This window comes from Castanea sativa, chromosome 9 (genome assembly GCF_040712315.1).
Source record: "Castanea sativa cultivar Marrone di Chiusa Pesio chromosome 9, ASM4071231v1".
In the NCBI taxonomy this organism is placed as follows: Eukaryota; Viridiplantae; Streptophyta; class Magnoliopsida; order Fagales; family Fagaceae; genus Castanea; species Castanea sativa.
The window spans coordinates 247857-274441 of NC_134021.1; the positions used below are offsets into that span (position 1 = coordinate 247857).

At 37.1% G+C, this 26585-nt stretch overlaps 2 protein-coding genes across 3 annotated transcripts; both read left to right on the plus strand.

The window, feature by feature from the left end:
• Positions 1–702: 702 nt before the first annotated feature.
• On the plus strand, positions 703–4121 carry LOC142609587 (laccase-17-like). The gene is made up of 6 exons (XM_075781204.1): positions 703–917; positions 1014–1165; positions 1301–1545; positions 1737–1865; positions 2014–2976; positions 3761–4121. Exons 1-6 carry the CDS (start codon positions 789–791, stop codon positions 3889–3891), a joined length of 1749 nt encoding a protein of 582 aa, XP_075637319.1. The 5' UTR covers positions 703–788; the 3' UTR covers positions 3892–4121.
• A 6897-nt stretch (positions 4122–11018) lies between these two features.
• LOC142611331 (putative protein S-acyltransferase 16) lies at positions 11019–16185 on the plus strand. Of its 2 annotated transcripts, none has more exons than XM_075783445.1 (7): positions 11019–11467; positions 13241–13333; positions 13417–13518; positions 13778–13855; positions 13973–14071; positions 14161–14256; positions 15401–16185. In XM_075783445.1, exons 1-7 carry the CDS (start codon positions 11195–11197, stop codon positions 15518–15520), a joined length of 861 nt encoding a protein of 286 aa, XP_075639560.1. In that variant the 5' UTR covers positions 11019–11194; the 3' UTR covers positions 15521–16185. The 2 variants fall into 2 exon arrangements, with proteins under 2 accessions (XP_075639560.1, XP_075639561.1); XM_075783446.1 differs by lacking the exon at positions 15401–16185 and adding an exon at positions 14428–14639 and having other exon boundaries at positions 11057–11467.
• The last annotated feature ends 10400 nt before the right edge of the window (positions 16186–26585 follow it).

A 26585-nucleotide genomic window follows, 5' to 3' on the forward strand; every position in this document is an offset into this window, starting at 1 on the left:
ACAAGATGGCGTAACACCCTCCATCGACCCTCCTTTTTTTCCTTGATTAACAACTGTCAACCATTGGAGGTTGAAGGGTACCAGGCAACCATTTCCATCTAACCCTAGTTTCGATAATCTAATACCTTTCAGTGCTTAAAAGTAAGTTAATTTCTTTTCTACTCAAACAATATATGGATACAGCTTTAATTTAATTTGACAAATTTGCCCTATATAGTAAATCACAATTAGAGACCCTTATGTTGCTTTACAATATAGCTACTTTAAAATTTTAGAAATTGCTTCAAAAAAAAAAATTTAGAAAAGAAAGTTTCTAAAAAAAGAAATTTAGAAAGAACAAACTGGATCCATGTGAAAAAATGTAATTTTTTATGAGAATATCCATATTATTTTGGTCTGACCCACTATAAGTCCAGCGACTGAGACCAGTTGACCTAATTAATTGACAGTGAATAAGGGGCAATTATGGAATTTAAAGTGATACCGTTAGGAATAAATTCTGATATCTAATATTTTATAATGTGTCTTGAACAATACTCTAAAGTAAAACTTGACCAGCAGCTCTAGCTTGATCAAAGTTTGCAAGTTGTTGCTGAAGGCATGGGCCGTCTCCAATGAAACTTCATTCTCAATCACCTAATTATCCAAATTCCACACATCCCCTTTTATGAACTATATAAACCGTTAGACTTGCTCTCTATTATGCATCCAAAGCATTTTGAGTCATTTGAACAACAACAACATTATTGTCTCTAGTGCTTATCGTCTTGTCCAGCAAAAGAGTGAAGATGGGTTCTAGGTTTCTTCCATCACCAGCCTTTTTGAGAGCCATCTTTCTTGCTTTGATTGCTCTGTGGATTTCGCCTGAGCTGGTACTTGCAAAGCACGCAGGCAGAACCAGACACTACAAGTTTGATGTACGTGTTGCATTTCATTATGAGCATTCCAAGTTTTTGTATTTCGAAATCGGTTCAACTTGTTAATTTCTCTGTTGTTTTGTCAACCTTTTACAGATCAAGTTACAAAATGTGACTAGACTATGCCAAACAAAGAGCATTGTGACAGTTAACGGGCAGCTCCCCGGACCTCGGATCATCGCACGGGAAGGTGACCGGCTGGTGATTAAAGTGGTTAACCATGTCCAACACAATATCACCATCCATTGGTATGATACTTGTAGCTTCATTATTCATTGATGATGATGTTAATATTCATTGGTTGTTTGCCACTAATGAATATTAATAGTCATTAGTTGCATGTAATTGGATTCTGATGAAAGTTGGCCTAATTTGGAGGACAGGCATGGAGTGAGGCAACTAAGAAGTGGATGGGCAGATGGACCTGCTTACATTACACAGTGCCCTATTCAGACAGGCCAGGTCTATGTGTACAATTTCACCCTTACAGGCCAAAGAGGGACTTTGTTCTGGCATGCTCACATCTCATGGCTTAGGGCAACTCTCTATGGACCTCTTGTCATACTCCCAAAACGACATGCGTCCTACCCATTTCCTCAACCCGAAAAAGAAGTTCCCATCATTTTTGGTAATTCTAGATTTTGTTCTAGAAAATAAGAGTAGAAAAAAAAAAAAAAAAAAAAAAAAAAAAAAAAAAAAAAAAACAAGAAGAAATAGATAAATAGCATTAATTGTATACTAGTATCCATATTTAAGTAAAGGTACTGTAGCTTCTTAAAAATTGATTTAATTATTATGAGCTTTTTCCTCCAATTGCAGGAGAATGGTGGAAAGTAGACACAGAGAAAATGATCAACCAAGCCATGAACACAGGATCAGCACCAAATCTCTCAGATGCCTTCACTATTAATGGTCTTCCAGGACCCTTGTACAACTGTTCTGCCAAAGGTACTCATTTCTCCTTATTTTACTTGAAATAATGCATTATAAATTAAAAATGAAGTGGATTCTAATAAAAGAACAGGGGTATTATGGCCCATTTGTGTTATTTTTAAGGGAATATGAAAAACAAATTGATCAATTTTCATGCATGCAGATACATTCAAGCTCAAGGTGAAGCCTGGGAAAACCTATCTCCTCCGTTTGATCAATGCTGCACTCAACGATGAACTCTTCTTCAGCATTGCAAACCACACCCTCACTGTGGTTGAAGCCGATGCAGTATATGTAAAGCCCTTCAAAACCCACACTGTCCTCATCACCCCAGGACAGACCACCAACGTTCTTCTTAGAACCAAATCCAAATCCCCAAATGCCACTTTCATAATGGCCGCTAGGCCTTACGCTACAGGCCCTGCTACCTTTGACAACACCACAGCCACAGGATTGCTCGAATACGAAAACCCTTCAGTCTCAAAAGCCAAAAACAAGAACAAGAAGCTACAGCTTCTCAAACCAGTGCTTCCACAATTCAATGACACATCCTTTGCTACGAAATTTAGCAACAAAATCCGTAGCTTGAACTCAGCAAAATTCCCAGCAAAGGTTCCAAAAACCGTTGATAGACGCTTCTTCTTCACTGTAGGTCTAGGTATAATTCAATGCTCGCAAAACCAAACGTGCCCAAATAACACCATGGTTGCTGCTTCAATCAACAACGTGTCATTTGTGCAACCAAGTACAGCATTACTTCAAGCCCACTTCTTTAACAAATCTAAAGGTGTTTACACCACAGATTTTCCTGCCAACCCATTGGTCAAATTTAATTATACAGGCAATCCACCTAGCAACATTATGATGAGCACTGGCACTAAAGTTGTGGTGCTACCATTTAATGCTAGTGTAGAGTTGGTATTACAGGACACTAGCATTATTGGTGCAGAGAGCCACCCTCTTCACCTCCATGGCTTCAATTTCTTTGTGCTTGCTCAGGGTTTTGGAAACTTTGACCCCAAGAAAGACCCTGCTAAGTTCAACGTCGTTGACCCAGCTGAGAGGAACACCATAGGCGTACCATCTGGTGGTTGGGTTGCAATTCGCTTTCTTGCAGACAATCCAGGTTGGTACACGACTGAATTCAATTAATAATATTAATGTGAAGGAAAATTAGTTTGTAATGGAGCAGTATGTGTGGGCTAATTATTATCTTCAAGTTATGATGACAATGATGAAATTTCAGTGTTTGGTTGGGGTAGAAGAAGACCATCAATTAGTATTTTCTAATTAAATTGGAAGTTATACATAGAGTAAAGTTAGTTGAGAGGCTTATGTGTGACAGATTCACATTACCATAAAATTAAAAATCCAATTATTCCTAGACTTAGTTAGCTGCATTTGTTGTTTGTTTTGGGATCTCCCATAGGTTTCGTTTATTATGCTTCACATGGTCAAATTAAGCCATTGACTACATCTAATACTGAATTCTTAGAAATTCCAAGGTATCTTAAATGGTACCGAAGGTATCTTAAGTGGTACCGGGCACAATGACAAATTATCTAATTTTGACATTCCTAGATTTGTTTTACATATAAACATATTCATTCTGAAATTCAGTGAATCTGCAATGTGAAATGTTCTAAGTATTAGTTCAAATTATTCATTGTTCCATCTTGATGTTGATTTGTAAGCAAACCAATTCCAATGTATCTAATTATAAATGCTTATGATGTGTTAACAAATTTGCAATAAAGTATTCTATAATCTGTAAAAAAATACCTTTCAAAAAAAATTAAATTTGTAAAAATTGCAATAAATTTAAAATGATTTTCTTTTTATTTTTTTACCAAATCCATAATAAGTTAATAACTGAACGCGGTCCAATTTTTTATTCTGTGGACAAACAGGTGTTTGGTTTATGCACTGCCATCTGGAAGTACACACAAGCTGGGGCTTAAAAATGGCTTGGGTTGTCCAGGACGGAAAAGGGTCCAAGCAAAAGCTACCACCTCCACCGTCCGATCTTCCCAAATGTTGAAATCATTTTCCTATCTCAGATCCATGATTCATTCATACTCGTACTTTTTTTTTTCTTTTTTATAGTTATTTTTTACTTTTTATCATTCTTCTTCCTTCTAATATTCAGAGGGATGGAAAAAGGGTTCTCTATGTTCTTAGTCTATGATAATTGTTTCCATTAGAATTTTTGTACCCAATTCTTTAAAGAAAGTGAGAATTTTGATTTCGAGTATCACGATTGAAATACTATTCTTTTCTTCTTTTTTTGTTCCAAATGAAACACTATGATTATTTCATGAGTTTCTTGTACTTCTCATTTTTAAAATAAGTCAAATAAAAAGAGAAAAAGTATAGATAAAGTTCTATAAATATTGCTATATCTTTTTTTTTTTTTGGTAGAAAAAGGATATTATAAAAACTAAGCAGCAAAAACAGACTCAGGACAGAGCCTGTTCACATACAAGCCACGACAATAAGCCTCAAAAATAGAAAAGACATCCACAGGTGGACAAGAAAAAACAGCAAAATCAACATCCAAGGAAGCGCCAAGTTTCGCAAGGTAGTCTGCGCATCTATTCGCCTCTCTGTAGACATGCCTAAATCTTGACTGAGAAATCCAAGTAAGCAACTGCCTACAGTCATCCATGAGGGATGAGAGAATAGCATTAGACTTATCCCGGTTAGTAAAGGCATCAACTATAGCTTTAGCATCCATTTCAATCATCACAGCTTGGACATGAGCTTGTAAACATAGAAAAAGGCCATTCCGGAGGGCCCACAACTCAGCTAGAAAACTGTTTGCTAACCCAATCTTCCTAGCATAGCCAATAATCCAGTTTCCTTTCTCATCTCTGATAACACCTCCTCCTCCTGCCAACCCAAGACTTCCACATGATGATCCATCCGTATTAAGCTTCATCCATCCGGTGTTAGGCTTCTCCCATCTAATTCTTTTTAAGGTCATTCTTTTAGAAGCTGTAAAACTGCATGCACAGTGGGTATATTCAACAACTCGGGCCATTATCTCCTTAGCAACATTTGCGCACTGGCCTCTCCCTTGAAAGACAACCTGGTTCCTATTTTTCCAGATCTGCCAGATAGCGAATAAGAACACTTGATGCCACTAGGGTTGCCCATCATTAGTCTTAGAAGTTAGAACCAGCATTGCAGTTTGAGTATAGCCAATCTTCTAAATTCACTACAAAAAAGGATGGATCTGCTGGGGGAACACCGAGCTACTGCCAAATATTTCTAACCGAAGGGCAGTCACACAGCGCGTGAAGAATCGATTCAGCATCTGTCTGACAGAGAGGACAAGTAGTATCCACTGACAACCCTCTTGCTGAGAGGCAATCTCTCACACCAATACTTTTGTGCATACACTTCTATACGAAAGTTTGGATTCTAGGCATGGAATTGAGTTTCCAAATCCATTTTCCCCTGAAGGGAACCTCAAAATCAGGTTCTAAAGACAAGATATATGTTGTTTTCAAGTCAAATTCTCCTTTAGGGGATAGATTCCAGGCCAATTTATCTTCAGATCTAGCAACTAGAGGAATAGGGGTGGCTTGGATGACCCTTTTTATGTTGCTACCCTTTTTATATTGCTATATCAAATGCACCAAAAAAAGGCTTTGCGTCCTTTCCCTTTCTGTTTTTGCGACGATAATGATCTTTCACTAATAAATTTTTGCCAACACATTCTTTCGTGCACAACAAACATTTTGACATGTTGCTTATTTTACAAGTTTGGAGACTTCAATTATCCAAATTTCAAAATCCGAATTGTCATTTAAAAAAGGAAAATGGGGGAGGGGAATGATCTACCTAAAAGTTTACAAGCAAATCCCTCTATTGGAAAAACTTTAATGAATAAACAAATATTGATCTAACAACAATATTAGAATAATAAGCAACAATAGAAAATAAAAGAGAGTTTAGAAATTATCTTATAATACTACAGAATCAGGGCAAATGCATTGTGCTTAAACGTCAATTCATGTCACTCAAAATAAAACTTAATGCGATTGGTTCTCTTAATTGAACAACCCCCCATAATTAAACTATAACATTGACCTTTGTGTTGAATCCACTTTCACACACAAAGTTTCAAGGGCAACCTTCTAAACTATATATGCATTTCATTTATTCTCAATTGACTAAAACATGCCAACTACACGCATAAAAACTATTTGCACAAGAGAAAACTATGTGCAAGGAAAAACACTCTCAAGAGTAGAAAAGAACAATGTTATTGTTTTGATCTAGAAAGAGAGCAATTACAATTGATGGGAAAGTGTTCTGATGGTGTGTTAAATAAGCTACTAAGCTGGTCACGTAACAATAAAGTAATAAGTTAGCTTACTAAGGAAGCTAATCTCCATCGATCACAAATAGCTCTTAAAAGCTCAAATGTGCTGCAAAAGAGAGAAATAAAATAAAAGCCCTAAACAAAATGCAAGCGCAAGACACACGTGTTATAGATAAAGTCCAAGTGCACACCAAACGCACTATCTTAAGATAGTAAAATAGAGAACTTATAAAATAAAAAGAGTTCACTCTAAACCAATGTGGGACTTACAATCTTATCAAAAAAAAAAGTGAGATTCACAATGATAGTTAAGTGTTTAGAACACACTCACACCAAAACTTATTAGACAGAATATCATTCATGAGAAACTACCATGTTCAAACTACAAGTTGCCACTTAGTGCCCGTTTGGTTGGGCTTTTAGGGGTTGAAGCGCAGCTTCATTTAAAAGCTGGACTTCTTTGAGCGTTTGGTGAAGAAAAACGCAACTTCTGGGTAAAATTTGCATTTTGGGCCAAGGCAAAAACGCCCAATCCAATTATGAAGCTCTGGAGCTCCATAAACAAAAAGTCTATGCACGTTTTCAGCTATCCGTTTGGCTCTTCCTAAAATTATTGAATTACCCATTAATAAATCATCAGTTCTCTTGTCCCTGAAGCTTAACGCGTCTCATCTCTTCTCTGCTTTGCCCTCTCCGTGCTGCTACCAGTCTCTCCGTGGTAAGTCATCCGTGAATCTTCTTCCTCTTCTTCTGCTTTCTTCATCTTCTTCTTCGTCTTATCTGATCTGTATTTTTTTTAAAATTTATTTATGTCTAATCTGATCTAAGAAATACATTTTGAAGGTAGAGATTTGATCAACAAAACACCAAGCAACACTGATCTGCTACCAAAAACCACCAGGTACCAACACTGATTTGAAATTTTTTTTTTTTTTTACTGAGTTTGGGAAAAAAAATTTCAGATCTTGCATGCTTTGTTGTTGCTAATGATCTATTTGTTCTCTTGCCGGGTACTGAAAATTTTTTTAGCTACATGCTTTGTAATTTTTATTTCTTTTGTGGATGCTCTGTTTGACTAAGGATGTTTTGTGGATGCTCTGTTTGACTATTAGCTACATGCTTTGTGGATGCTTTGTAATTTTTTTTCTTTTGTAATTAGTCACACACTTTTTGGGAAGCTGAAACAGATAAAAAAAAGAATGTATTTTTAAAGTATTGGGTTGCTTCAAATTTTTTGTTTTTTGTTGTGTTTGATTTGTTTTCTCGGCAACCCAGAAGAGAGTTATTGTTATAGATTAATGGGTATTGTTCCTTTACTTGTTTAGTTATTTGTTTTTGTTGATTGGAATTTACAGTGGTTTGAATCTTGCTATGAATGGTTTGTAGACTTGTAGCTCATAATTCTAATAGAAAAAAGACAAAAGATTGGGTTTGGGGTCTGAAAATCAGAGGAGAAAATCAGTGGGATGCGGCTGTTGTTAATGGGGCATGCTTGTGCAGCTGCACACGCATGCCCCATCAGCAGCAGCTGCACCCCACATCAGCAGAGCACGCACACCCTGACAATAGTTACATATTTTCTTTTTTCTCCTCTGATTTTCAGACCCCAAACCCAAGCTTTTGTAAGCTATACAATGTTTTTATTTTTTTTGGGTACTGAATGGTAGATTTTTTTGCAAATTTTATTGTTTATGTGATTTTTTTGGTCTTTAGTAATGAGGAGTGGAAGTGTTTTGCTTCAGTTATGATTTGTTCTCAAGGTTAATAACCTTGGATACTGCAGTTGATTTGTTGGATTAAGATTATTTTTAAGACCACTATATGGAATTGTTTTGTTTTGGGCAGTCTCATCTTCCTCTTTTCTAGATTCTCACGACTTGTTAAAATTTCAGTGTAAGACTTTTAAGAGGACCTCTTGTATACATATACTTGAAGCACTCCTATTCGTCTCTAATAAATTATCCTTTACTTAAAAAAAAAAAAAATAAATAAAATTAAGGTCCATAGAAGCAGAAGAGTTACTCTTGTAGGTTTGATAAAGAAACCCAATTTAAATGAAATGGATTTTTATGGTTTGGCATAACTTTAGCCTAGAATTATGGAGGAGAAAAGATTGGGTTTCAGACAAAGGTTTTAGTGTGTTCTTCCCACCTTTTATGGCAGCAATTTTCTGGTTGTATTTACTAACTACTGACTAGTGAGTGTACAAACGGTGACATGATGAGATTCCTCTCTAGCCCTTTCTATTTTATGCTCAGACTAGGCAGCAATTTTTTTTTTTTTTCTGGATTTATTAGATCATGTTTGTAACTAGTTCACTAAATTGGAATATTATGTATTCTATTTTTTGCATTTCTTATGGTTGGTTAACTTTATAGATGGGTAAAAAGACCACTTCCAACCTCGAGGTAAAAAAGGCTAGAGCAGATTGGTATATTAATCCAACGTGGACAACTACTTTTTGTAACCTTTGTGTGTAACAAATTCAAGCCGGGATTAGAACAAAAGGTGCTGGCTTTAGTACCAAAGGTTGGTTCAATTTGGTGACCAAATTTTGTGATAAGACCGGTTAAAACTATGATAAGGACCAATTAAAAAGTAGGTGGAATGTATTAAAAGGTGATTGGAGAGCGTGGGAACAATTGAGGAATCTTGACACAGGTTTAGGTTGGGATGTAGTGAAGGGAACGATTGCTGCTCCTGATTATTGGTAGGACTTGAAGTTGAAGGTGAGTTGAATATTTTATTAATATGTAGTTAGTTGGAGATAGTTTTTTTTTTTTATATATTATTGTTATATGAGTGAAATTACAATTACATTTTGTAGGAATTACCCAAAGCTAAAAAATTTCGAGAGAAAGGTCCACAGAATCTAGAACAACTTGAGATAATGTTTAGGTAATTTATCCCTTATATATAAATTGTCCTTTTTGGTAATTTATCCATCAAACTGCAACTTTTATAGTGCTAGCCAAACACTCAGTTTTTTCAAAAAGCATTTTTTAACAGCTTTTACCAAACACTCAGCTTTTTCATTATACACTTTTTGAAAACTCAACTTTTTCATTATGCACTTTTTCAAAAAGCCCAACCAAACTCACCCTTAATCAAAATCGTGTGCGTGTTCAAACTACAGGCTAAAACTAAGAAACTGTGAAGATTATTGGGAATTGTTTTTTACATTAAATCTCAAGAAACAGACCATTCTTGACACATTATTTTCCAAAAACATTTTTTCTTAAAAAAATAAAGATAATAATTGTTTTTTCTTAATGCTAATGGACAATGCATGTGGGGGTAAAATAATTAAAATATGCATTTGGGCCTTGGGCCTGATTTGGTAGAGTAAGTCTGTCCAAGCAGAGCCTTTGAGACCCGCAAGCTAGTTCATACTAAAAGGGGTTGGAGGATTTGTCCGAGGAGGCGCATCTCCTCAGATGGGTCAAGTAAAGGTCATAAGATATGCCAAGGTGTTTGGAGAGAGAGTTTCGAAAGATCTGTTGGGTAAAGGCATAATCCACCCAGTTATTGGAAGGAAGAACATATGAGAAATATCAAAGGGGAAAAGGCTGCTACCACCGCATTAAAGACCCTGCACCTACCTTCTTGGCCGCATTAATGGAGAAATGACTTCTGAATAGTAAGGTTCAGCCTTCCAGCTAGTATTTGAAGATTTCAAGAAGGTGCTGGATGGGACATAGTATTCATTTGATGTAGAAATCAATACATGATCATACAACACACATTAGTTTAATCTAATTCAATATCAGATCCATTTGAGGTATCCTGTGTGGATAGTGATAGCTTGTTAGGGAATGTTGCAAGATGCAAGGGTATAGTGGTCAGGTGCGTGGTAGGTGATGGGTGAGGTTAGTACATCGAAGCATTTCTTTTTCTTTTCATTTTTTCATTTTTTTTTTCTTTAAAAAGAATTGGGTTTTCAATTATCACATTGCAAACATATTTTATGTTTAAAAGCCAACTTTAATCAGTAATATATTACTCAGTATTTTTAATTTAATTCTATGTGAATTTTGACAAAATCACAATTAAATTACTAATTTTTTTTCTTCTTATTATACTCTTCATGTTCGCAAATTTTTCAAAAATATCTTATATTAATAACTATTTCTAAAGAGTTTGAAGGGTAGATGAGGCAAACGAGTCAAGTCAGATCGACTCCTTTTTCTTTTTTTGAACATATATTTTTTTATTTTAGGATTTTTTTTTTTTTTGAAAACATATATATGTGAAATGCATTAATTTGGATTCTCTCATGTCAAGAAATAGTTTATATAAATGAATTGATATTTGTTCATTAATAATAAAATTATACAAATCCTAACCTTTCTAGCCAAAAATTATACTTGTTCCAATTGATTTGAGTTGGGCAATTTTGTTTGTACATGTGTGATTACAACTTATAATAATAATAATAATGCATGCACTTTTTTGTTAGAATTTATGAAATCTCACTTTTGAATTTTATGTTGCTATTGAATTCTATGAAAGTTAAAACAATGAGCCAAATTTTTTATTTCTCATTACAATTTTGTTGACATTGATTCATTGAAAATTAATATCAAACTATAGTTTGATATTAATTTTCAAAGCATTTCATCATCATGAAACAAACGTGATTTAATCGTATCTTAAAAAAATAATATATATTTTGAAATTTGAGAAGGAAAATATATTTAGAAATTTGGATATACTAACATATTAGCTTCTTCTCAACCAAAAAAAAGCTTAATTATAAATTTATAATGAAAGGATCAAATCTTCAAAATAAAAATAAAGGGTATATTTTGTAAAAGGAGAAGAAAGAAAAGGCCAAACGAGTAAAACGACATACAGCGGCAGCATCTAGAGATTCACAGAACCATCACCAACCTCCAAACTTTCTCATTTTCTCAGCAAACTTTTAAATACAAAAAACCTCCGCCCCCGGAGACGCCGTCGTTTTGACGCCGGTGGGCTCCGACACCTCAATCTCTCTCCACCAAAAACAATGAGGGATCGCTCCGGCTTCTCTCTACCGGTAACCGTCGTCGTTTTGGCCATCTTGTACGTATACTTGTCCACAGTCTTCATCTTCATAGAACGCTGGTTCGGTCTCATGTCCTCCCCTGGCGTCTTCAACGCCATCGTTTTCACCTTCATCGCCCTCATGTGCGTTTTCACGTACTCCGTCTCTGTCTTCACGGATCCGGGTCGGGTCCCCGCCACCTACTCACCCGATATCGAAGACCCCGAGAACCCAATTCACGAAATCAAGCGCAAGGTTCTCTCTTCTCTCAATTGGAATTTGATTTGATTTATTGCTATGACAATGAGTTTCTCGAAATGCTATTTTTGGGTGCAGAAATTCGTTTTCATTTTTTTTGGTTACTGTTACTGAGTTATAGTTAGGAAGAAAAACAAAACTTTTAAGGATTGATAAGCAATGAAATGTATACAATTATGTTGGAGGAACAGCCTTGATGAGTGAATTTGTTTCTTCTTTGTATCAAAAGATCTCAAATTTTCAAACAGCTCGTAGCTCAATTGACACTTTCTGGTGTTTCCAACGGAGATGTCCAGGTTCAAATCCACATCCACCCTTCCTCAACTATCAATTTTTTTGTGATCCGAATACCCCATAATAGATAGTGTTCTTAAATGCAATCATTCAATTCTATGACTAGATGAAATGATTTATAATTTCTTAATATTTGAAACCGTTGAAATGATGCCAGAATTCTATTATGCTTGCATAAAGGAAGGAAGACAATTTTATTGCATTTCCATGATCTGGGTCAAGGTGATTTGCTGTTAGGGTTTGAAGGAAAGGTGTTTCTTACATTTAGTAGTTTTATTGTCGTTTTCAGCTGTTGTCATACACCACCATTTTCATTTCCTTTTCCAAACAGATTGCTGAAAAGCATGGATTAATTTCATTGGCCATTATGTTACTTTTTTCACTTGGATCTCAACTACTGAAGTTGGTTAACTTAACCTGGCTCCCAGCAACTTCCATTAAGATTAAGCAAATCTGATTTTTGTCATGTGGAAAGAGTTTTTATTGTATTTCTCTGCACCGTGTATGCTCGAACTATAGTAATCAGAGGACAATATTTTTGTTACGTCTCACATATTTGAATGAAGAATTTTTGTCAATCCAAGACCAGTTTTTTTTTTCCCCCTCAAAATTGTGACCTCTAAAGATGCACCAAAATAAGTGCTTTAATGCGTGGACTGTAAGCCCCTACTCCTAATATGTTGTGGAGTTCAGTCCCTTCCAATATGAGTGTAAGATTTGCATCACATAACCTCCTGTAAAAAAAGCAGGTAACTGAGAATGCCAGCTGATATAGGACTACCCTTGCTTGTTTGGTGTAATCCCTTAATCGATTTTTTTGTACAAGAGATCCCCCTTCCCTTTCCAGTGTCGCTAAACCGGTCTGGTATTCCTAGATGCATTCCTTCTTTTAGTCCTAATTGTTTATTTTTAAAAGGTTATCTTTCAATAGGTAGCATATTCGTATGTTGCATCCTCAGTTTAGGAAACATATGCCCTTTTCCTAAATTGATCTCTTAAATTTGTTGTGCCTACGGAAACCCTTGCAGCCGAATATTCGTCTCATAAGTCTGATAGATTCGTATATGGCCCAGCTGAGATGTTGTGCTGCAGTCTATTCCTTTTATATATTCAGATGCTTTTCAGTTGTATGAAGAGAATCCAGCTTCTGTGGAATTTCTATTTTTTAGAGTTCCTTTAGTAAATTTATATGTTTCCAGCAATTATCTATATGTTGAGGGATACTACAGTGTGGCTTGTTATGGAATGTTTTTGCATGGTGTGTGTGGGTGTGGGGGGAGGTGTAGAGGAAGACCAAAAATAACATTAGCAGTAGTAAAAAATGGCATATCATTTAAGGAAGTAATGGGGAATATGACTTTGGATTGAATAGAATAGTGGAAAAAAATACATGTGGCCAACCTTGAGTATTTGTTGAGGATTCATAGCTGACCACAAAAATTTAAGACTAAGGCTTTGTTGTTGTTGTTTTTGCAGGGTGGGGATTTGAGATATTGTCAAAAGTGTTCTCAGTATAAGCCTCCCCGTGCACATCATTGCCGTGTTTGCAAAAGATGTGTTTTGCGAATGGTATGCATGATCTATGTTTTTATTCCTGCATTCTCTCAAATGTCCTGTTTAATGTGTGAAAGTACTGACTCCTGATTGTAAAGGATCACCATTGCATTTGGATCAATAATTGTGTTGGGCATGCAAACTATAAGGTGTTCTTCATCTTCGTCGTGTATGCTGTTATTGCATGCATCTATTCCCTGGTATGTTTAATTTATTTATGTCCAAGATTTTGACAGTTTCTGTTCTGCTTCAAAACTTCTTTTCTGTATGTTGTTAACTTGTTATGATATGCATTTACCTGCTTGTATTTTACTCTTTTGTTTCCTGCTGGCACTTAACCTTTATTGTTGTCACTTTTCATTATTTGGACTTGGTTGATCCTTTTGTAATCACCAGATGGAGAAGGTTCCAAGACCATAACTTTCTTTATTATTTTTTTTTTCCTTCTTAAATTTTCAGGTCTTGCTTGTGGGTAGTCTAACAATTGATCCCCCAAAGGATGAGCTGCAAAGTGGAGACTCTTTCAGAACTGCATACGTAATATACTGTTTTTTTTTATTTTTTGACAAGTAATATACTATTATTTATACAATCTGTTTGGTTTAAGTACAACTCAGCATGTAAATCATTTTGCTTATTGATCCCATTTTACAGATCATTTCGGGGCTGTTACTAATCCCCTTATGTGTGGCACTGGGCGTTCTTTTAGGTTGGCATATCTACCTCATTTTGCATAACAAGACCACAATTGAGGTTATAAAAAATCAACAAATTAGTTTGTTTCACAACTGCTATGTTTGATGGATAATTGATGAGCGCTGTTTATTTGGCATTTCCTGCAGTACCATGAAGGAGTTCGAGCTATGTGGCTTGCAGAGAAAGGAGGGAATGTCTATACCCATCCATATGATCTTGGTGCCTATGAAAACCTTACAACAGTAAGAACCATCTCCCTTTTCTTTTTCTTCCCTTTTCTTTGATTGGTAAGTTTCGCATCTGGTGGGTCTTGAACCCAGAATCACAATCGCACTTTTCATGCTGTGCTTAGGGTATGAGATGTACCATTTTGAGCTAGAGCTCATTGGCATGCCCCTTCCCCTTTTTTGCAGGAAAAATCTAAAATATGCCCTTGAATCTTCTTGAAAATTGGAAAGCTTCGACATTGCTGTGTAGGACAAATTGAGGAATTTATCTACGTGTGCCTGTCGTGCGTATAGGGTCAGGAGAATTTGTGGATTTTGGGTTTAGAACCTTTTTGAAGAGGGGTTAGGGTTCAAAAGATAAAATATATTTATGGTTGAAAAGAGAGAAAGAAAGAAAATAAAATACACACATATATATGTTTATTACCCCTGAATAGTACTAAAGTATGAACAATACTGCAAGAAAGAAAAGACAAAGAACACTAAGGCCAACATGCCTCAATATTCAAAATTCAAAATATTTAATATTTATTTATCAACTTCTTTTGTTTTGGGTACGATAAGACTCTTAACTTCTTGCAGTAGAACTAGGATTTAGACTAGTAATCCAAACCCTAATTGAATTGACCCAAAGTCAACACATAAAAGACTCGTTAATAAAATAAAACCCATGGGCTCATAACCAACAATAGTAGAATTACTAAAATACCCTTGGCTTTAGAATGACCAAATAAAACATAATATAAAATATAAAACTTAACTACCTACCGTAGACTTTTAAAGAGGGTATTGTTTCTAAACATATTATGGTTATGCCATCATCAATCCTAAGCTTACGACTACTTCAGTTCTCAGCCACACAGACCCTCAACCCACTTATGCTCCTTCTAATCTATAGAAATGTAACAATGTGATGGTGGGGGAAGAATTGTGTCATAAAGGGGTGGAGATTCTCTGTGCCCAATTTTCTTTGTGTACATTGTCCAAATTGGGATGCAAGATACTGCAACGGATCTGTAGAAAATGTATCTAAAGTTTTGGATGTATCCAGCATCACTCTTAAAACATGCGGGATACTGCCTCTTGTCTGTATGCTTGTATGTATGCATTCTGTTCTCATTCACACCCATCTTATTAACTATTTGTTTTACTGCTTCAGGTTTTGGGTCCAAATATCCTCAGCTGGGTATGCCCCACTTCAAAACATATTGATTCTGGCCTTCGCTTCCGGACTGCCTATGATAATCTTATTGGTGCATCAACATCTAAAGGAAGTTGATTGGTTATTGATTTTTTGACATTGCACTGGTAATATCAGAAATTTTTTTTAACAGTTAAACTGTGAAGGGTGGGTGAGTGCTGATCTTGAGATGATGAGTTGACGACTTGGGTGGTCTGCTTGGAAGTGTCCTGGCATGTAGAATACCTGCTTGGATAGTTCAGGAAGGAGAAAAAAAAAAAAAAAAAACCTTGATCTGTGTCTCACCGATCATAACCACACTCTAGGAGATGTAAAAGCTGTATGCTTGGTGATTTTCAGGAATGATTTGAGTACGAGGACCATTGTTAATAACTGAAGCCAAACTGGTCTTTGCATCATCAGATTCAGACGTACAGGTTCTTTTTTTTTCAATTTTTTTTCCTCTCCTTTACCTGTTGACCTTAGGATAATGCAGAGTTTAAGAGGCACATAGCTGATAAAAGTTCATATAAAGTGGGAACCAGAATCCCAGTTTGCCAAGCAAAGTCTCATGTAGAGATGTTTTATGTCTGCGAAATGATTGTAGTAGTATCAATGTAACCTAGATTTGTAATTGAATTTTATTTTTATTTTTTAGGTTAGTAGAGTTGCAATTCTTGTAACTTGAAAAAATAAACAAATTTGTGGTGTACTATATTTCAATGCATTCATTTTTCCCAATACATAATTCTTATTTGAGGTTATTTATTCAGTTGGTTTGTTACCAAACGGCAAACAAATTTGTGGTGTATTATAGTTCAATGCGTTCATTTTTCTCAAATATAATTATTATTTGAGTTTGTTTATTCATAAGTTGAAATGTTATTGTATTTATTTTTTTAAAAATATGGGCAAAAAAAAGTTCAGCTAGATTGTTACCTAATGGAAAACTGAACAAGTGGCAGTCTAAAATTTTAGAACTGGTAATAGCACCTGTATTCCCATCTCTGATTCTCTAGACCACGATTCGCTTTGCTAGGGTCAGTTAATGGCATTTGATGATTTGAAGGAAACATGTGATGTACGGAATGATTATGGTTAGTTCGTCTATTCTAGAATAGCATGTTCCTGCCAAACTCAAGAGGTCAATTGAGGGATTTTAGGGTAAGACTAGTTTGGATAGCACGTGCGGGGCACGTGCTGCCACCTAAGTAAAAAATTTAGGATAGAGTTTCTATTTGAAAAAGTATAAAACCATGTACTAAAAAAATGCATGTCATGCATTGCTAATATCATTCATATAAGAATTTTGATTACATACTTAGCGTAACTATATAACACATGGATATCTATTTTAATATGATAGTTTCTTAAAAGCTATTTGACTAAAAAATTCTAAGAATGATAACGAATATCATCTTTCAACAATAAACAATTGTGTTTTACTAAGATATTATCGTAATATTTAAATTTTTGTAATGAATGATATTAGGGAGAAAATTGAAACTCTTTATCAAATATTTTCAACTATCCACAACGAAAATCTTAATTTATACTTCCTTCTTTATTAACTTGCATTTTATGCATGTAACTACGGTGTTTAGCATATTTAGTTTTTAATAAACACCCTTTTAAGCAATAAATAAATTTTAAAAAAGAAAATGAAAAAAAAGAACAAGATAACAAAAGTCAGGTGTCATCGAATTATATAAAATTATAATTTTAGAAAATTAAAACCTACTAAATCAGTGTTCTTTAGATAACAAATAAAATATCCTATAAATAAGTGAACTATCCCAAACATAAAGGGGGAAGTGGTTTTTTTGTGTAAAACTATCTTGGTACTTATTAAAATAAAATAAAAAGCTAGCATAAGAAAATTGTAAGTAAAATATGCTTATTGTGGGGAATAAAAGGACCTAAGTAAGTATTTGGGCCTTGGGCTTTATTGATGGGCGCTAGTTTATTTTAGACTAAAAGCCTCTAGAGCTGCAGGTCAGCCCATAGGTCGTGAATCCGAGGATTCGTCCGAGGACAAGTCTTTCCTCAGACGGACCCGCAAAGACCCTGGGATTCGCCAAAAAGATCAAGGCAGTGTTCTGGACGAACTGTGGGTTAAGAGGGGGATCTAAATACTTTCTAGACGCGACAGAGTGAAAGAAATATCTGAGGAAAAGGCTGCTACCTCCACATTAAAGACCCTGCATCTACCTCCCTGGCCGCATTAATGGGGAAATGACCCCTGAACAGTAGAAGTTAGCCTTCTTGTTATCATTTGAAGACTATCAGAGGGTGGTGGATGAGACAGGTGTCTAATAGGGTAATTTGCGTTACACGTGGATAAAGAAGGAAGAAGAAGAAGAAGTATAAAAGGAGGGGAGAGAGTAAAGAAAAGAGGGGGGATTAGACAAAAAAAAGGAACAATTGTAATCTTTAAAAGAAAAAGAGAAATAATATATAAATCATCATCGGCTTACGTCCGAGGAGGTTCATTTGCCCTACTTGTCCATTGTTTACAAATACTGTAACATTATAGCCTATTCGTCAAGCTTCGAACATTACTAAACTAGATTGCGAACCCACACTCTACAAATTTTATTGTTTAAGGCTCATTGGGCCTGAGCCCACGTTTGTTTCAGGGTCCAGACGCAATTGTGCACTTACACTTATCAAAATTTTCTAAACCAAAAAAGTTTAGGGACATAAAAAAAATGTCAATATTTTCAAACATAACTTTAATTTTAGTTGTGGTCAATCTCGGTTTGATAGTTTATTATTTTATTTTTGACATATAAAAAGTAAAAATTTACACCTCAGTAGTTTTGAAAATATGCGACAACAACAAAATGTTACAACATTTTCACAATATATTTATTTCAGTTGTGGTGGGTTCTAGTTTAATAATTTTTTTTATTTTATTTTAACCTATAAAAAACTTACACCTCAGCAGTTATGAAAATATTGTGACAATAAAAAAATGTCACATTTTCACAATACCTTTATTTTAAATTGTGATGGATCTTGATATAACATTTTATTAATTTATTTTGATCTATAAACTACTAATAGTCTAATACCTCAGCAATTGTAAAAATATTGTGACAACAACAAAGCCACCAACTACTCTTCTTCATCATTGTCAAAAAATGAAAAAAAATAATAAAAACTGAATGCACAACATCAGTGCTTGTGCATATTTGCACAAGAACTATAGCTAAAATGCATTTTGCACAATAGATGCATAAATTGATGTGGGTGACTTTTGGGGTTGGTTGGGCAAAAATTAGCCCTTATGTCATTTTGCATTAATTGATGCGAATGCTTTGAAAAACTTACACTGTAAAAAAATTATAACAATAACAAAATGTCACATTTTACAATGACTTCATTTTAAGTTGTGGTATGTCTTGATATGGTAATTGTGGGGAGTAAAAAGACCCTGATGGGAATATGGGCCGTTGGGCCATGCTAAGGAAGGCCGACCTGCTCTTGGGTTTAGGACTTGTCAGTATTACGGGTCAGCCCATACACTGAGGATCCGAGGATCCAGCCGAGGGTGATTTTATCTTCGGACGGACACCAGAGAACCCGGGACTTCATGATAAAGGTTAGGGAATGACACGGTCAAGACCGATGGTTAAAGGGGGGAAGCCCTTGAATGTCCCAGAAGCACCGATGTTAGAGAGATACCAAAGATAAAGGCTGTCACCTCCACATTAAAGACCCTGCACCTACCACCCTGGCCACATTAATGGAGAAATGACACCTGAATAGTGGAAGGGAAACTTCTGGTTACTATTCAAAGGCACTGAGGAAAGAAATATCTAGGCTAAGGGGGAGTAGGGGCAACACGTGTACAAAGTATCAAAAAGAGGAGTATTTAAGGAGCAACTTAGAACAGAAATAGAGACCCTTTTCTTTGTAACCAAAAAGAAAGAGAAACAAGAGAGAGAAATAATATAATAACAGTTTTCGGCTTACGTCCGAGCAGGTTGATTTACAGTATTCTTTGTTGTTTTCAAGTGTTTATCATCTTTGGCTTGTCATTTAATCCTCAAACACTTCTAACCTGAGTTTTAAGCCCACGCTCTACAAATCATATTGTTTAAGGCTCATTGGGCCTAAGTCCGTAACTGTTCTTGGGGCCAGGTGCAATTGTGCACTTACAATTGGCGTCCACCATGGGGCTAAGGCCACTTGCACCTGGTGATCTCGTACTAAGAAAAGTTGTGGGCACCTCTAAGAACCCAGCTTGGGGTAAGTTAGGACCCAACAAGGAAGGCCCCTACCGCATTGTTTCAGTAGCAGGCATAGGGTCATATCGGCTAGCTGACCTAGATGAAAGAATTGTACCACGCCCATGGAATGTAAATAATCTTAGAAGATATTATTATTAATAAAATGTGCTCTTATCAGTGAACATTTCAAAGTTATGACTACCTCTGACACATGCAGTTACTATTCTTAAGAATCAAACAGAAACTTGGTTAAGTGCAATCCTCGGACCACAAACCTTGTGGAAATTGATGTCTTGTCATTTGTTAAACAGAACCTTAGTTATGCCGGGTCCTCGGACCTCCTACTTTGGGGAAATTAACATTTGAAGTTACTATTCTTAAGAATCAAACATAAACTTGGTTAAGTGTAGTCCTCGGACCACAAACCTTGTGGAAATTGATGTCTTGTCATTTGTTAAACAGAACCTTAGTTATGCCGGGTCCTCGGACCTCCTACTTTGGGGAAATTAACATTTGAAGTTACTATTCTTAAGAATCAAACAGAAATTTGGTTAAGTGCAGTCCTCGGACCACAAACCTTGTGGAAATTGATGTCTTGTCATTTGTTAAACAGAACCTTAGTTATGCCGGGTCCTCGGACCTCCTACTTTGGGGAAATTAACATTTGAAGTTACTATTCTTAAGAATCAAACAGACACTTGGTTAAGTGTAGTCCTCGGACCACAAACCTTGTGGAAATTGATGTCTTGTCATTTGTTAAACAGAACCTTAGTTATGCCGGGTCTTCGGACCTCCTACTTTGGGGAAATTAACATTTGAAGTTACTATTCTTAAGAATCAAACAAAAACTTGGTTAAGTGTAGTCCTCGGACCACAAACCTTGTGGAAATTGATGTCTTGTCATTTGTTAAACAGAACCTTAGTTATGCCGGGTCCTCGGACCTCCTACTTTGGGGAAATTAACATTTGAAGTTACTATTCTTAAGAATCAAACAGACACTTGGTTAAGTGTAATCCTCGGACCACAAACCTTGTGGAAATTGATGTCTTGTCATTTGTTAAACAGAACCTTAGTTATGCCGGGTCCTCGGACCTCCTACTTTGGGGAAATTAACATTTGAAGTTACTATTCTTAAGAATCAAACAAAAACTTGGTTAAGTGTAGTCCTCGGACCACAAACCTTGTGGAAATCGATGTCTTGTCATTTGTTAAATAGAACCTTAGTTATGCCGGGTCTTCGGACCTCCTACTTTGGGGAAATTAACATTTGAAGTTACTATCTTTAAGAATCAAACAGAAACTTGGTTAAGTGCAGTCCTCGGACCACAAACCTTGTAGAAATTGATATCTTGTCATTTGTTAAACAGAATCTTAGTTATGCCGGGTCTTCAGACCTCCTACTTTGGGGAAACTAACATTTGAAGTTACTATTCTTAAGAATCAAACAGAAACTTGGTTAAGTGTAGTCCTCAGACCACAAACCTTGAGGAGATTGATATCTTATCAATTGTTAAACAGAACCTCAGTTATGTCGGGTCCTCGGACCTCCTACTTTGGGAAATTTAACGTTTGAAGTTATGACCCTCAATAACCAAACAAGAACTTGTCCAAGTACAGTTCTCAGAACACAAATCTTGTTGGTGTCCTTGCCCTTATCACACATATTAAGGAAAGTATTACTTCTCCATTTGTTAAAATTAGATCTTTGGTTCTTTATTTTTAAAAGTGTCAAATCTGTTCAGGTTATAAAGGTTTGATTTTTATGTAAGTTATTTGCACGGTGACACGCTTTAATATCTAAAGTTATATGATAATTTTTGAAGTCATGATGGTTTGCATGGTGGAGTGACATTCCCTGTAACTACTTGTTATTACGAACTTTCATGGCAAACATAAAGAAAATAAAGTAAAGTAAAGGCAGTAATAATGAAGACCGAATAAAACGTTTTTCATTAAGCATATACAAAAAAGAGATATATAAAAATTCATAGACTGGGCCCTAAGCTAGGGAAAAGGAGCTTGATGGGAGCTACTGCCATCCTTAGTACTCTTCAAATCTATTTCAAAGGTTGATAAGGCTTGTTTCCCTTTGTTTGTTGAAGGCATGAGGGGCTCTAGGCTTGGGGTCTCCTCCTTCTCGGCATCATCACGCTTGTCTTCCTCTTTATGGGAACCTTCAGGTTCTGTAGGAGTAGGAACAAGCTCTTGAACCACCGGAGGAAGAGTAGGAGAGGCAGGGGCAGGAGGGTCTTCAATTTCTTGAATGTCTAGGGGAAGCCAAATATTTTCGGGCTTCCTCAATTCAGAAACTTGGGGAACCCCTGCCATATTCATGGCCTCTCCCCAGACTTGCTGACAGTATTCACGGCACAAGGCCGTGAAAGCTTCTGTCAGCTCCTCTTGGGTTTTGATGACCCCCTCCTGATAACTGGCCTTCTTCGCGGCCTCCATGGCGTGCTTGTGGGCATGAGCTTCCTCTTTAGCCAGCACAAGCTCTTTTTCAAGATCGGAGTGTGCCTGTTGGATTTCGGTAAGCTCGTCCTCCTTTTGACGGAAGAGTTTACGCTGCGCCTCCACCTGACTCTCCATTGTCTTCAAGCTGGCCTTGTCGCCGTCTCTCTCTCTCTTCAGATCGGCCAGCTGTGAAGTGAGCCTTCATTTCTCTGCCAGGGCCTGGCCTAGAGACTTTTCTGCTTCTTGTCTTAACTCCTGCTCCATCCCAGCACGCTTTCGAGAGTCCTCCACGAACCTCTCGGCCGCAAAAACTTCTTGGATGGACTGAAAAAGGGTTACGAAGGTTAAAGGCAATGAAATACTTATAAATAAGTATAGAAAACAAGAGTGTGCAATTGGAGCTTACCAGAGCTAAACTCCTTTTTAACGAGAGGAATAGCTGCGGATGGCCCATCTTCTCCAAAGACTCCATGTCCTTGGGCAACAGAAGAGACCGCTTAAGCACCTCGGCTAAGTGGTGGGCGTGGCCTTGTTGCGCTGCTCTGATGCTGGAGTGGCAGGGAATAGGGGCGTCGTCTAGCCTTAGGTTAGGAGACCAAACGGTTGGCGCTCGTCGCACCTCAGCCACTTCTCTGATCTCCCCACTCTCAACCGAGCGGGCGCGCCCTTTGCGTTTATCTGGCTTCTGCTGCTGGGCCAGCGGCAGTTGCTGCTTTATTTTCTTTGCCTTCTCCCCACCAGCCACCTCAGCGTCCACCTTCCTCTTCTTCTTAGGATCGTCGGTAGGAGGCTTAGTGTCGGCTGGAGGAGGAGGAGGTGGTGGCAAGGTAGGACGAGCTTGGGACCCCCTCGCACCCTTCTTTGCCACCCTGGCACCTCTGTCGGACATGAGATCCTTAAGCGTGTCCATTTCTTCTTCGGTTGAACTATTGTCTGGACGCGCTATCACTAGACCTACAATCCCTGAGGCCTCGGCTTCTTCTTCTTCCTCCTCGTCGGAGAGGATAACAAATGGGTTTTCGCGAGGTCGAGGAGAGCCCTCGAACTGGAATTGTTCTATCTCCTCGTCCAAAGTGTTGGAAGAGGACACTCGCTCCTCCGGGATGGAAATGCCCTGAGAATGTACGGTGAGGGGAACTGCCGCTATGGGCTGGTTGAACAACACGGTGTGAGGGGCGTCGGGGAGATCGCGGTCGTCCAAAAAGTTGCGCCGGGCTACGTTTATTTTTCTTCGCCTTCGGTCACCTGCGATTATAGCGTTTTCTATCTCCTGGAAGTCCGAGGAGATGGGATAATACCCTAGAATCAGATGAGCAGCTCTGAGTTGTAGGTCCTCACTGACAAACACTTCGGAGCGCAGTACTCGGTTAAGATCCGCTACGTTGCAGTGGCTTAAGCGTGGGCGCACGTGTTGCTTATCTGCAAAAAAGACGTCAAAACAGACAAGCCTGATCAGATTCGCACAGATATGTAATAAGTTTAAGTAATTGTGAATACTCATTTTCTTGTGTGTTAGGGGAAGTTGTGTTGTGGGGAGATTAATCCTATGGCATCGCACCTAGGTCCCCTCACTCAACTGGGCAGTGGAGGTCGTCGTGCCAGTTCCCAGAGACGATCAGGTGGTCGTCCTTCATGCCTTTGTTGGATTTGGGCATACAGGAGATTAACCTAACGACACTAGAACGGGACTTAATGTAGTAACCTACATTGGAGAGTTTGCGGGACTTGTACAAAAAAACGACATCATGCCAGGAGAGGTTTAGACCCATTTGCTCGTTTAGAGCATCGACGCTACCCAAAACTCTAAAAACGTTTGGGAGGCACTGATCGGGACACAACCGGTGGTTGCGAAGGTACTCCCTAGTTACAGGTTTCATCGGGAGGGTCATCCCGCCCTCTATAAAGGCTATCATTGGGATGATAACCTCTCCCTCTTTCCTAGAATCGGCGACGGCTTCTGCAGGACAATATTCTAGACCTACATCGCTGGGAATACGGTACTTGGCCTTAAAGCCTTCCATCCCAGTGGCGGTATCAACTAGACACTTGAATCTCCCCATTACAGAGGAACGAAAGATTAAACTCTAAGAGGGAGAATGCTTATAGTGACAGCCGAGGACAAGGACCGAGGAGGAAAGGTTAAGAATATAGAGAGCAAGAACTTACAAAGATAAAGGTGTGCAAATTTCCACGGTTTTCTGCAGGTAAAGTATGATTGCTGATGTTTTGATGGGATTAGCCCCTGGGAAATTAAATAAAGGCGCAGGTTCCCGAAGCGTCACGATGTGCGGAAAAGCGGCCTCGAAATTATGTTTATCCCGCCCAAATTTTCGTGGAGTAACGAGGACCGTTGGATACCCATTTCTCCGTTGAACGTGGGGGACAAAGTGTAACTTACAGCAATAAATGGGCGCGTTTTTGAAAATTAAACCGCCAAGTGGCATCTTCTGGGACGTGAAACGGTTTCCACACGAGCAATCATTCACAGAGTATGTGGAGTAAGTTCTCGTCAGGTCAAAACCCTATTTTTCTCCTCGGACGTTGAAAATTAGTGTTTTGAGGGGTTATTGTGGGGAGTAAAAAGACTCTGATGGGAATATGGGCCGTTGGACCATGCTAAGGAAGGCCGACCTGCTTTTGGGTTTAGGACTTGTCAGTACTACGGGTCGGCCCATACTCTGAGGATCCGAGGATCCAGCCGAGGGTGATTTTATCTTCGGACGGACACCAGAGAACCCGAGACTTCATGATAAAGGTTAGGGAATGACACGGTCAAGACCGATGGTTAAAGGGGGGAAGCCCTTGAATGTCCCAGAAGCACCGATGTTAGAGAGATACCAAAGATAAAGGCTGTCACCTCCACATTAAAGACCCTGCACCTACCACCCTGGCCGCATTAATGGGAAAATGACACCTGAACAGTGGAAGGGAAACTTCTGGTTACTATTCAAAGGAACTGAGAAAAGATATATCTAGGCTAAGGGGGAGTAGGGGCAACACGTGTACAAAGTATCAAAAAGAGGAGTATTTAAGGAGCAACTTAGAACAGAAATGGGGACCCTTTTCTTGGTAACCTAAAAGAAAGAGAAACAAGAGAGAGAAATAATATAAGAACAGTTCTCAGCTTACGTCCGAGCAGGTTGATTTACAGTATTCATTGTTGTTTTCAAGTGTTTACCGTCTTTGGCTTGTCATTTAATCCTCAAACACTTCTAACCTGGGTTTCAAGCCCACGCTCTACAAATCATATTGTTTAAGGCTCATTGGGCCTGAGCCCGTAACTGTTCTTGGGGCCAGGTGCAATTGTGCACTTACAGTAATTTATTTATTTTTAATTTTATTTTGATTTATATGCAACTTGTGCCTAATTGTAAAAAATATTGTAACAACACTAAAATGTCATTATATTTTCACAAGAGCTTTATTTTCAGTTAACTTAGTCTCGGTTTGATAGTTTATTATATTTTAGTTTGACTTGAAAGAAACTGACACCTCAATAATTGTAAAAATATCATGATAATTTATTGAGTATGTATAACAACTCCTAAAACCAATATAATCTATCATCACGTATAAATCTTTTTTAAAAATAAAAATGAAAACAAGCTCAAAGCAAACCGGCATGAATGGTGATTATTAGACCCCCTCTCTCTCTCTCTCTCTCTCTCCCTCCCCCCCCCCCCCCCCAAAAAAAGCCAAGTCACGTGAAATGATGATTTTTTGCTCACTAAATTTGGTCTCTCACTAAAACAACTTTTGCTTTTTCATAACAAAACCAAAAAATGACAAGAATTGAGGTCAATTTCAGATTTTGTTTGTATTACAAAACAAAGATATGAATCATTTGATTTTTAAAGTATATATAGATTTACATTAATCAAAAAAGACATTAATTTTAAGAATTTTGATAATTATGTCACAAAAAGTTAATCTCATTCGTTTAAGAATTTTGATCAACCACAAAGTTAGGGTAGCTATTTAACATATAAATATTTATTTAACTATAATAGTTTTTTAGTACCTACTTGCTAAAGACAATATATCTACTCTTTAAAAAATTTTAAGAATGATAACAAATATCATTATCTTCCAACAATAAACAATTGAGTTTTGCTAAGAAATTTAAAATTAAAAAAAAAAAAGATAACAAAAGGCATGTGCCATCGAATTTTTCATTAGATAAATTATAAGTTTTGAAAATTTAAACCTAGAAAATCAACGTTTTTAGATAACAAATAGAACACCTAATATCATCATTCTAACTTTTTAAGAATTTTTATCATTTAAAACTCAAAATACGTAAAAAAAAATAAATTTAGGATGTTAAAATTTAGAATGAGTAATTTAGACATTACACAATAAAATATTTTAAGAATCATAAGCTTTCATTAGAGTTTAACTGAGAGAATAACAATATGACATATTGGCTCTTTTACAAAATATTAAGGGAAAAATTGCTTGATTTTAAAGT

What these genes read in the sequence shown, in the direction of transcription:
- LOC142609587 (XM_075781204.1), top strand. Translation starts at nt 789, where the DNA reads ATGGGTTCTAGGTTTCTTCCATCACCAGCCTTTTTGAGAGCCATCTTT. An exon ending in AGAAGTTCCCATCATTTTTG is followed by an intron (nt 1,546 to 1,736) that starts GTAATTCTAGAT and finishes CTCCAATTGCAG; the next exon opens with GAGAATGGTGGAAAGTAGAC. An exon ending in GTACAACTGTTCTGCCAAAG is followed by an intron (nt 1,866 to 2,013) that starts GTACTCATTTCT and finishes TCATGCATGCAG; the next exon opens with ATACATTCAAGCTCAAGGTG.
- LOC142611331 (XM_075783445.1), top strand. Translation starts at nt 11,195, where the DNA reads ATGAGGGATCGCTCCGGCTTCTCTCTACCGGTAACCGTCGTCGTTTTG. An exon ending in TTCACGAAATCAAGCGCAAG is followed by an intron (nt 11,468 to 13,240) that starts GTTCTCTCTTCT and finishes TTGTTTTTGCAG; the next exon opens with GGTGGGGATTTGAGATATTG. An exon ending in ACTCTTTCAGAACTGCATAC is followed by an intron (nt 13,856 to 13,972) that starts GTAATATACTGT and finishes CCCATTTTACAG; the next exon opens with ATCATTTCGGGGCTGTTACT.